The sequence below is a fragment of the Eurypyga helias genome, unplaced genomic scaffold, assembly GCF_000690775.1.
Source record: "Eurypyga helias isolate BGI_N326 unplaced genomic scaffold, ASM69077v1 scaffold26570, whole genome shotgun sequence".
NCBI classification, from domain to species: Eukaryota; Metazoa; Chordata; class Aves; order Eurypygiformes; family Eurypygidae; genus Eurypyga; species Eurypyga helias.
In genome coordinates, this window is record NW_010228089.1 from 1 (window position 1) to 11,716 (window position 11,716).

An 11,716-nucleotide genomic window follows, 5' to 3' on the forward strand; every position below is an offset into this window, starting at 1 on the left:
GGAGCGGGTCCCAGGGCTGCCCTCGGGCAGCGGTGCGCACGGAGGACATGCAGTGAGCACCCCAGCGACAGCATGCACCGCGGGGCCCACGCTCCGGGCCCCAGGAGGGAGCGGCACAGACGGGAACCACCGGCCACCCCTGCCAGCCGGCAGCAATGCACCACGGCTCACGCTAGTGCGGTTTCCTGGGGGTGCCAGCACCTGGAAGAACCACCTGCCATCTACCTGGGGGCAAAACCACATCAGCCAAAGCCTCTTTTCACAGCAGAGAGAGAAAAGAGCGAGCTGGGAGGGAAAGCGAGCCGGAGCCTGGCGCTGAGAGCTACAGCCCCCACGCAGGGGCCAGGCAGTGGAGCTGGCGGAGCAGGGAGGGGGCCATCCATAAACCACCAGTCGTCAGCAGAAGGGCAGGGCAGGCAGTGGGGCCGAACCCTGGCAGGGATGGGAAGGGAGCAGGGGACCATGGTGGGGAGCCTCCGGGGGTCCTCACGATGCTGTCCCAGGGCCTCAGCTATACAGTGGGGAGGGCTCCACGCTTCAGAGGACAAGGGCAGTGGGAGATGCCTAAAGCTGAGCAGGGTGGTCTGGGGCTCTGCCCCACCTGCACAGGCTGAAGGATGGGTGGGCAGCTCTGCCTGCTTCCCTCCCCACTCTCCCCTTCTGCCCGCTCCGTCCCCATCCCCGTGGGCTCTGCGTGGCCTGGAGCGGGTGGTGGCCCTTACCTGGTGGCCCCCTGCAATCCCTGCAGAAGGGGAACGGGCATCTGGCAAGCCCAGAAGACTCTGGGGGGAGGGAGCAGCGGGCCCTAGGGGGAGTATAAAATAGTCGTCTGTAGCGGATGGGTGTGGAAGGGCCTCCGGCAGACACGCTTCGGCTCGTGATCCTTGGGGGGAGGCAGGGGAGGGGGACAGGTTCTCTGCAGGGGATTCATCTTCATGTGGGAGGTGAAGGAAGGTCAGGGAAGAGGGATAAGAGGGACGTTGCAAGGCTCAAGCAGACTCCGGGCAGCTCTGGGATGTCTGGGTGGTGATGGGGAGGGAGGAGGGTTCAAGCTGCAGGTCCTGTTTATGGATGGCCTCTACCAGGGGTAGATCCTGCTGCCAGCTGGCTCTAGGCAGGCGGCGGAGCTACGCATGCGACACAGCGGGGACGGCACATGCGGGCATGCCACAGAACACGGCGCTCCCCCGGGACCGGGGCGCTCCAGAGCCTACCTGGGATGTGGAAATGCTTGGGCGCTTGGTATGAGGTTGGAGTGGAGGACCTCACATCTAACTGGCTATAGTAGGGGGAACTGCGCCCACTCTCGCTGCCTACGTGGTGCCGAGCAGAAGCAGCCGTGAGTGACCGAGAGAGAGAACAAGAGGCAGAAGAAAACGGGTGTTAAATGCAGTGGTGTTAAAAGAGCGGGGGGCGACCCACATGGTGGGGGTGATGAGGATGTCTGTGGTCCAGGATGGCGTGATGGTGCAGGGGGAGATTCCCCGCATCTCCGGAGGAAGGAGGGATGTGCGCGGGTGCTGTGAGAGGGCAGCAGGCTGCCCCACTGCTGGCAAGAGGAAAGCTGAGCATGCTGCGGAGGCAAACAGCGACAGGCCCTTGGCGGTGCAGCGTTGGGGAGCTCAGAGAATGTGGAACCTCTGGAATTACTGACCTTGGATTCTCCCAGTTGTTCCTCCATGGCTCTGAAGAACAGGAGACGTGGCACAGACACATTCTGCTCCCCTCTGACATGCTCCAGGGCATGCACTCGTGTGTGAGTGTGTAAGGACCCTGCTTTGCACAAGCCCTCTTGTGCATGCCCCTCACAGAGCTACCAAGCCAACTGAGGGGTCTTCAGTGGCCCTGGGTGTCACCTTCCTCCCTGAGCTCCAGCTTCCTGAGCTCCAGCTCCAGTCTGAGCCAGGACAAAGACCCCTCAGCCTTTCCTCACAAGACAAGTGTCAGGGGAACTGGAGGATGCCCATAGCAGAACTGGTCACTGCCCCACAGCGCCTGTTGCTGTCAGCCCCACATGGCCTCCCACCTGCTTGCCAGAAGAGGGACCACCGAGGTCCCCTGGGAGAAGCAGGGGACAATTTGATGATCCCTGCTCTGTTTGGGGCTCTGATCTTAGCCCAGCCTGGGATGCAGCTGAATCCTCACCTGAGCGGTAGAAATGGTGGGGGGACCTCGGGATGGTGGGGGACATGCCCTGGCGGCTGTAGGTGGGGGAGTCGATGTAGCCAGGGCTGGAGGCTCGCCTCTGCCGAGTGTCAAAGCTCTCGTAGATGTCCTGGGGACCCAGAAAGGTGTGGAGAGAAGCAGAGTTAGAGCTGGTGGGATGAGGAGCGAGGCAGGTCAGTGCCTCACCAGCCCCGTGGGGAGGTGTCCCATGGCCGGAGATCCCTGAGCTTGTTCCCAAGTTCCAGTGTGCCCCTCCACAGGGCAGAAGCTGCACCTCAGGTCTGCTCTGCCAGGGAGGGCTGCACGCCACTCTCCACAGGGCCTGAAGGACAGGACTCTCCCGGACTGGTTCCCCCATCTCCCCCCACCTCGGGACAGCACCGGGCAGGGGGACATTGAGCAGAGCCCCAGTGGTCCCTGGGCAGAGGGACATGCTGCGGTGGCAGCAGGTGACAGACCCCTCGGTGACTGCCGGGGGCATTACCTGCGAGTACGGGGAGAGGGTCCCCAAGGACTGGAGGTGTCAGGAGGCAAAGGGGAGGAGAGAGAGAGAGAGAGAGCACAGTTAAGGGGAGCAGCGACAGACCGAGGTCCCACAGTGGCTTGTTTTCCCCATGTTACATCCCCATCACAGCTGCCAGGCAGGGAGGGCGGCTGGTGGCACAGCCAGAGCGAAACTATGGCAGGACGCTGGGCAGGGAGCCCCTGGCCGGGATGGGACGTGGTGTAGGGATGGCACCCCCTGAATCGGCAGCCTGCTCTCTCAGGGACCTCAGTGGAGTCCCTCAGTGCCTGCGGCTGTGAGAGGGGAAGGTGGCTGCTGGCTCCATGGAGCTCCACAGTGGCCACGGCCAGGCTGTGGGTACTGTCACTGGGTGTTCTGGAGGAAGGCAGGCTTCTAGGAAGCCTTGGGTCTGAGATGTATGAGATGCTGCTGCTGGTCATCACAAAGTCCTCTCCCAGGACCACTGCAGGTCCCCCATCTCTATGTGAGCTGCTCAGACCCTCTTCTTCCACAGACTTACTGAAATCATCCAGCAGCCCCAGCCTGCCTGGGGGAACGGTGCAGGGCAGTCCCATGCCACATGCTGCTTGGCATCATCTCATCACAGGTTTGCAAACACTCACTGACCGAGCCCCCTTTCACTTGCTGCGGGGCCAGCACCCAACAGGGACAGCCCTGCCAAGCTCCAAAACACTGTGCCAGGGCTGCGTGTCCTGGGCCAGCCTTACTCCCCGCTCCAACCAAGGGAGAAAAGGCACCTCACATGCAGGATGATTGCCTGACAGGGGCCAGGCTTTGGCCTGAGCCATCTGACTGCCCTGCCAGCCGCCTGTCCTTCCACCCCAGAGGGATGCACGTGGGCTGCATTCTCTCCTCTGCTCCTGCTGCAGGCTGTCATGGGTGAGCTCCCTGCCATGGCATTCCCAAGGGTGACATCTCATCTGTCCCTGCATGTGGAGTGTGAGGCACAGTGTGTGCAGGGCACGGTGATCAGTTAAGGTCACTGGTTTCCTTCTTACTCAGCAGCAGCACCGCGGGTTCCCTTCCAGACCCCTTCCCAGTGATGGGGAGCCTCTGGGAGTTGTCTTACCCCTGCTCCTGCCTCCCTGCAGTATTCCCACTGGAGTGAGCAAACCCCCATGCAGTTTCCCCCACTGCCCCGAATCAGGGCCCAGCTCCCTGTGCAGCCCAGCATTGGGTGCATCAGGACTCAGTACCTCCCCATAGCTATATCTCTCCAGTGTCTCATCCGACGTGTATCTGTGATAGGGCTCGTAGGAAATGAGGTCAGGACGCTGCACTTCATAGATGGCTTTAATCTTGGGAAGAGCTGCCAGGTCTTTGTAATTAAGGATCTCATTATCCACTTTAGCCTAGGGAGAGGGAGAGACAGACAGAGAGACAGAAAGGAAGAGGAGGAGAGAAGGAAGGGGGAGCTGGAGCGCACAGTGCGGAGCCAGCAAAGAGCAGACAGAGCCCACCCCAGCAGCAGGAAGAGGTAAGAGGAGATGCCCAAGAGGCAGCAGGTGGGAAGGCGCAGAGGAGCTGGGAGGGTGGGACTGTGCCCCTCGGAGTGCTCCTGATCTCTGTCAATGGCACTGGCAGCACAGCTTGTCTGTGCTGTCCCCAAAGGCTGGGCTTGTCCCCAGGGCACACCTCACACTGCAGAGCAGCATTGGGAACTGCTGCTCCTTTCCCTGGGGCTGGAGCATCCGTCCAGCCCTGCACGGATAAGGGGTAAAACTGTACTTACGCAGATGACACGGTTCGGGGAGCCGATGCTGGAACCGGGTGGTGAAATGGAGGTTTCTGACGTCCTTCTGTGCTGTGGGGGCAGAAAATCAGAGGACAGATGATGGCGAGGAGGGACCCCTGAGCAGGCACAGTTCTGGGTGCAGCTAGCAAATCGTTGGGTTTGGGGCTCAGCTGCACTCAAGATCCAGTTTCTCTGCACTCTGCTTGCTGCTGGTGCCTGTGGCTGCTGCAGGCTGCCCTGCCATCCAGCATTGCACCCTGGCTGCTCTCGGGGTCAGGTTTGGAGCCAGCTGAGTGACTCGTACCAGCCAGGAGGCAGCCATGGCCACTTGTCATCCTGTGGGCAGTGGGGACAGAGCTCATGGCAGCCTTGGGAAGCCACTCGGGGCTTGAAAACTGGCGGGGCTGCAACACTGCCATAACAGTTCACCTCCAGCAAGGGATTCGGGGGCAGCATCACCTGGGACATGCCACCTCTTGGAGATCACAGAATCACCAATCGTTTGGCTTGGAAGGGACCTTAAAGATCACCTAGTTCCAACCCCCCTGCCATGGGCAGGGACACCTTCCACTAGACCAGGTTGCTCCAAGCCTCATCCAGCCTGGCCTTGAACACTTCCAGGGATGGGGCATCCACAGTTTCTCTGGGAAACCTGTCCCAGTGCCCCACCCCAATCTGCTGCCTACCTTTAGCTTCTTCTCTGCTCTGGCCGCCTGCTTGCAGATGGGGTGCCACACTTCGGAGCCTGCAAGGCAGTAAAGGGAAAGCATTTTTGCTCCGCACACAGCTCACCCCCCGCTGCTTGGGATTGTCCAGCTGTCCTTGCCATGGGGGAGTCCCATCCTGTCTCTGCAACTCCAGCACTGCCCTGCAGCCTGTGCTCCTGAGGGGGAACATGTCAGTACTCTCCCTAGCAGCCTTGAGCAACCAGTGCCACAGGAGTGTAACCCCTGCATGCCGGGGGGCAGCTCCTGGGGGGCCCTGCAGGGGTGGGAGGTAGGAACCAGACTCTCTCTGTGGGGAGCAGAGCAGGAGGGAGGCGATGAGCCTCGAGGATGCTGAGGTCCCACTGGCTTCCCTGGACGCCTTCGCCAATAGGCATGTGCCCGTTGGGAAGGCAGTGGGGACCGGGTGTCTGTACTGAGAAACGAAACAGCTCCCAATCACCCAGATGTAGTGGCCAACACTAAACTGTGACAGCAAACCCAGGTGTGTTTCAGGCACAGCCCAACCAGTGCTCAGCCAGGCAGCTCCTGTTGGTTAAACTCAGGGTAACACTGAGCCTGAGGCATCCACAGCCCCTCTCATGCTCTCTGGGCTGGAACCAGCAAAGCCACTGAGCTCTGCCCAGATGTGCCTGGGGACAGATGCTCAGCACACCCATCCTGCTGCCCACCACAGGGCCTTGCTGGGATCCCTGCTCTCTCAGTGTGCAGTTCCCCCTTTGCCACCCATGGGATCATTAGTGACTTAGGGTGACAGGCAAGCACAAGCTGAGAGAAAACAAACCCTCCCTCTGCACTGGAAATAGCCCCTCAGGCAGCTCCAGGCAGGGATGAGCTCCTGCCAAAACCAAACCCAAACCATCTAGCTGTGCCAAACGGAAACCTTACCCCTCCGGTGCTGCCGGCAGCGTACCTTGGATGGGAGGGGGTGTTGGGGATGGTGGGGAAGGGGTGCTGGGCCCTCCCCTGAGGTTAGGGAGGACAGGGAGCCGGGCACCCTGAGCCCATCCCCGCCTCTGTTCACTGGGCACAGGCCAGGGACACATCCAGGCATGCCCGGCGGCGCTCCCCAGCTGCGCACGGAGACTCCCATGGAGCAAAAAGCTGCCAACAAGGAGAGAAGTCTCCAGCTCAGTGGCAGGGAAGGTTTCATAGACAGAAATGATTGCCACATGGCCCAGGAAGAGTGCAGGGGCTGGGGAGCAGCAGAGAAGGGGTCTCTGGCATTGCTGCACAGAGAGACCCTTTTGGCACTGGTCGCCATAAGGACCTGAACCCCAAACCCCCCCCCAGCCAGCACACCTCCATGGAGCCACGCTGCTCCATGCCCTGACATGGGGCAGGGGTGTCCCTCCTCTCCACAGCAGGATCCCTACCTGTGAGGTACATCTCCTCTCCTTCCGTGAACATCTGGTGGCAGCGAACACATCTGGCACAGGTGGGGTGGTAGTGCTTCCCTCCTGCCTGCAAGGGTGGGCAGACAAGAGAGGCCCCTGAGCAAGGCAGGACACGGTGACCTGCTCACATCTCTGAGAGCGAGGGGCCCTGGCATCGCTTGCTGCTGCAGGCAACGACAAGGTGAATGGGGCAAAACTGCCTGTGGTGGCGTCAGGGACCAGCACAACGCATGGAGAAAAGCAGAGGAAAACACTCCATCGCTCATGCTTCTGACGTGCTGGACTATGAGTCAGACTGGGAACCTTCTGCTCTCCTTGAACTGTCCAACACACAGGAAAGCAGATCCAGGAGATCCCCAACCCCCAAGGAAGGTACCCCTACAAACCTCACCCCTAATAAATTGCCCTTGCACCCTGGAAATAAGTGAGACCCTCTGCAGTAACACCCAGCCAAGCAGCCATACTTTGCACCAGCCCCTTCCCTCTACAGCTTTGAAGAGGAACAGCAAACCTGGCCCAGAACATCACAGCAGGGAAGCAGTAAAGGGATAAGGGCCCCAAAGAGAAACCTGGCAAAGCACAGGCTTCCCCTTGCTGTTAGACCCTCCCTGGTTGCCACCACCAGCCCCTCTCCCTAAATAAACTTCCGTTCTGTGTAACCATGCCCAAACTTCAGCACCAGCAACATGCTATTCCCCAGCTGAGCAGGAGCTGGGCTGCTCCCTTTGCTCTTTGACAGAGATAATAGCTTTAATTGGTAGCTTGTTTCCACTCAAAGTGTCTGCTAGCATTTCAATTATAGGCTCGTTTTCTGGGCTGGGAGCTGGGAAGGCAGGAGCTGGCTCAGGGCAGGAGGAATCTGGGCTGTGCTGTTAGAGTTCGACCCCAGAGGACATTTTCCTCCTATAATAATCCAAGAGAAGAGGAAGGATAATTTAAGGAGGGAGAAGGAAGATGAAGCTCTGGCTGACAAAGGGGAGGGTTATGATAGAGGGGGCTGGACCTGGTTTGAAACAGGGAGGATCAACAGGAAAATTTGCTGCAAGGACAATTGAGAATCTGCCAGTTGATTGCTCATAAAAATCAACCTGGAATGTCCTTAGGCTGCAGATGGCAGCCAACGGCTTTTTCCCTCCAGTTCATGCCAAAAATGAGTGGAAGGTTTTAGGGCAGGCAGGGGAGATGAGTGGGAGAGTGGGACCCCCCCTCCTTTCACTGCAGTGCACCTCAATCCAGGGAGGGGACAGCCCTGCGCCCCAGGCACCTCCCAGCTGGCAACAGCACAATGTACTCCTGGACTGGCCCAAGTGAGCCCACAACCCAAATATCCCCAGTTCACACCCAGAAGTTGGTAACATGGCAGGAGAGCCACCAGTGGGAGGACTGCCGAGACAGACCCACCGTGAACGGTGCCAGCCTTGCTTGGTCATCGAGGTTATGGAGGACCAGGCTGCCCAGGGGAGCAGCAGGAGGGATTTGACCACAGGGGACCCTCTGGCTTCCCCCTCCGAAGTTTGCTATCAAGTGGCCCCACAATGGGCAGCTGGCTCCTGGCAGCCACTGCAGCGCTGAGCTGACGCTCACAGCAGCCAGCACCGGGGCTGCTGCCGATGCCTGGAGTCAGCAGAAGCCTTCCCCAGCAGAGGCGGCTCCCTGAAGAGGGGGGAAGATGCTGGAGGGCTCCTGGCACCCGGTTCCAGGTTCAGGAGAGGTTCCCTGGCCAGGCTGGGTGCTTTCAGGCTAGCTCAGCTGGCAGGACCACTTCTTGGGAGGCTGTGAGTGAAACAGGCTGGAGATGTCCTGGAACAGCTCAGCAGGCTGGAGACCAACACGGCCACTGCCACTCCAGCCCACAGCACCTGCGGTCTGGCTCGCCGTGGAGCCATAGGACCTCTGATTTTGGGATACAGCTTCCTATTGCTGCTGTCCGGACATCCCAGAGGTGTGGGTGCTAATGCCACCCACATCTTCCCTTCCCATGAAGGAGTAACTGAGCACACTTTCAGCATTGCAGCCTCTACACCACCACAGACCAGCCCTGCAGCATTACCAGGGGATCTAAAAATCACAGCAGGTTTAATTCTGACGTCTTTTCTCCCTGCCTCTTGGCTCCTGCACCTTTGGTTTACCCTCAGACCAGATTTTCCGGCTTTTTCTTTTCCCCTGCACATGGGGTAGAAACAGAAAGCATGACAGGACACCCCACCTCCAGGAGCAGGGACTGTAGGAAGGATCTGACTGCCTGGCTGATGGGAAGGAACAGCACTGATGGACTTCTCGGTCCCTCCCCAACAGCAAACCCCACTCTTCCCACCTCTTCTGGCTGTGCAGCTTCACCATTGCCCAAAACATCCTCCACAGCCACCTGCATCCATGCCTTGCTTCGGGATCCCTGTGGGATCCCTGCATCCCTCAGTGGCTCTGCCAGAGCAGTTCCTCCTGGCCAGCAAGGTGATAAGCAAATCCCTCTCTGGGTTTGGCCCAGGGCAGGGGATGCCCTGATCTGGTGGCTGTCCTGCCAAGAGGTGTGCTGTGGGGCTGGCTGCCTGCAGACAGGGTGCTGCATCCCCTTGCCCAGGCTCGGCAGCGGGCAGCTGTGCTGGATGTGTTTCCAAGGCAACAGGCAGGCTGCCTGCTCAGGGATGCGCTCAGAAGGCAGGCTGGGGTGCGCACGGTGGGGACCATGCCACAGCAGCTGGTGAAGGCTGGTGTCCCCACATCCTGGGCTCCAGACACGTCACAGCACACCCTGGCCACAACGTGCTCTGGCTGCTTCTGGAGCTCCGGTGCTCAAGCCACCTCTCCAAAGGTCTGTGGTATGGCGATGCTCCTATCCCACTCCCACCCTCCAGAGAGCATGGTCAGACTGTCCACACACCCACTGCAGGAAGACCGGAGAGACTGAGGGTAGCATGACAGGGTGTGAGGAAACTCCCACGCCTCCCCAAGGCATGCACCTCGGGGCAGGACACACACTGACGCGTTACAGACCGGGATGGGGTGCCACGGCCTGGGGACTCACCTCCAGGACCCTGCCGCTGATGTACCGGTCACAGGTCTCGCACTTGATGCCAAACTGGGCATGGTAGTCAGACTCGCAGTACGGGATGCCATCCCTTTGGGAGAGGGAGGAGAAGGGGGTGAGTGGTGGGTGAGCAGGGCTGGGCACCCCCTTGCTGCAGCCCCAGCCCAGCGATGGCTGGCACGGCCAAGCCTGCGGCCAGCGCCATGGCACTCACTTGCTGATGTACTCGCCGGTGAGGATGATCCCACACGTTTGGCACTTGAAGCAGCTGACGTGCCACTGCTTCTCCAGGGCCAGGAGGGACTGGCCTTGCTTGATCTCCTCCTTGCAGCCTGCGCAGTCTTGGGGGGACAGGAGGGGAGGGGGAGTGTGGGACCACCGAAGCTCCCTGGCGGGGGGCTCAGCAGTGTGACAGGAACACCCACATCTGCTGGGCCATGCCGAGGCATCCCAGCCATTAACCAGCACACCCTTTGCACCCAGAGGAGAGCCCTGCCCCTAGGACTCCCTTTTCTAGGGGATGCTGCTATTATAACCACCCTGCTCCTTAGACCACTCCAGGAGCAGCCTCTCAGGGATCATTTCTGTAGGGGGAATCATTTCTTTATGGAATATGCCACCTCTGCTTGTTCCCAGCAAAGGAGACAGGAGGAAAGCCCTCCTGCTGGAGCTGGGACCTGGGAGGCACTGCTGGCACTAGCCACCCTGGCCAAGCACCCGCCAGAGCACAGAAGCCAGGCGGCGAGCTGGAGCCAGGGCGAATGCTCGCGTTGCCGGGGCCATGGTGCCCTGGCAGGTCCCGGGGGCTTCCCTCGGGGCGGGGGCAGTGGGAAGTGGCCAGCAGCGAGCGCAGCAGAGGAAGGGCTGTGCTCTCCGGCAGCCATGTCCGGCCTCGCTGCTGTATTTACGAGACTCCCTTCCTTCCTCGCTTCCCCTGGCTCCCATCAAGGCTGCAAGCAGGAAGCACATGGGCCTCAGACACCTGACCTTGACTCCTTGTCCTCTTCTCCCCCTGGGCAGCAGGTTGGCCCGGATGGGGTTTCTCCTTAACCCCACTCCCAGGGAGGTGCAGCAGCACTGCACAGGCAGCCTGAGCTTTTCCACTCAGCCCATCCCCAGGCGGCAAGACACCAAGTCTCTGCCTCCTGGACAAAGCTCAGGGGGGAGGATTGTTGACCCCAGGCTGCCCAGCTCGGCTGAGCCAGGATCCATTCCCTCCCTCACACAGATCCTGCTGTTTTTTGGTTACTCGAAGGGCTGGGGCTGCAGGGAGAGGCTCAGCATTCTTCTGCTAGGGATGTGCTCCCTGCAGAGTGCGCCAGCGCGGGCTCCAGCAGGCACAAGACCCCTGCCACCCCTTCTGGGTGGCACTGCCAGGGCGACCTGGGCTGCAAGGGGCATATGCAGACAGCAGCCTACATCTGGCTGCTGCCTGCAGCTGCCTATGAATAAACCATGCTGCCCTCAGGTAACCCTGCTCTGCAGGCCCAGGAGGAGGGCTGGTGGGAAAGGGAGGAAGGCAGGAGAGGGGCAGTGTGGCTGCCCTTCCCTGGCTATGGGAGACAGTGGGATGCTGCGGGCCAGCCACCTCTGGGCAGCTCTGGGTGCTGATGGAAAAAGATTGGGGAAGGTGTGTCCTCTGGCCAGGGCTCATTCAAACCCCAACACATCCCCTAACTCCATCAAGGACATGGTGAGAGCTGGGGGGAGGCAGCCTGGGGGGGTGTGTGGGGGTGCGTGGCTACTCCCAGGGACCCATCAGCACCAACTCAACCGAAACAGCCACCACCAGTGCCAGCACCATGTGACAAGGGCCATGGGTGACACCATGGTCCTGGATCCGTCTGTGGCTGCAGGACTCTGCCCAGGTATTGATGCTCCAGGGCTTGCTAAGCTGCAGCAGCAAGGTGCTGCGGATGTCACAGGGTTTGGGCAGCACGGTGTGGCACAGCTCCTGGCTTTCCCTGCCTTCTGCCACCTGCCCACAACCTGCACTGAGACAGCTCCCCTGGGACTTGACAGCAGCAAACACGGGGTGCGTGGGAGACCATGATGCACTGACAGCACGTTAACGCTGCGGTCCCCTCGCTTCGGACACAGGCTGAAGTGAGCCTGGTGTGCAGCAGCTCCATGCCGCAGGAA

The 11,716-nt window shown here is 60.4% G+C and overlaps 1 protein-coding gene across 1 annotated transcript in view; it reads right to left on the minus strand.

The window, feature by feature from the left end:
* Positions 1-171: 171 nt before the first annotated feature.
* Positions 172-11,716, minus strand: part of LOC104514726 (actin-binding LIM protein 3-like) — a gene marked incomplete at both ends in the record, with an annotated part of 12,307 nt that continues 762 nt past the window's right edge. Inside the window, 11 exons of the mRNA XM_010158484.1 lie at positions 172-225; positions 723-805; positions 1,215-1,313; positions 2,146-2,275; positions 2,651-2,680; positions 3,889-4,044; positions 4,425-4,496; positions 5,114-5,172; positions 6,529-6,616; positions 9,572-9,665; positions 9,789-9,915. Of these exons, the coding sequence (XP_010156786.1) occupies positions 172-225; positions 723-805; positions 1,215-1,313; positions 2,146-2,275; positions 2,651-2,680; positions 3,889-4,044; positions 4,425-4,496; positions 5,114-5,172; positions 6,529-6,616; positions 9,572-9,665; positions 9,789-9,915 (992 nt within the window). The remainder of the gene's footprint in view (positions 226-722; positions 806-1,214; positions 1,314-2,145; positions 2,276-2,650; positions 2,681-3,888; positions 4,045-4,424; positions 4,497-5,113; positions 5,173-6,528; positions 6,617-9,571; positions 9,666-9,788; positions 9,916-11,716) is intronic.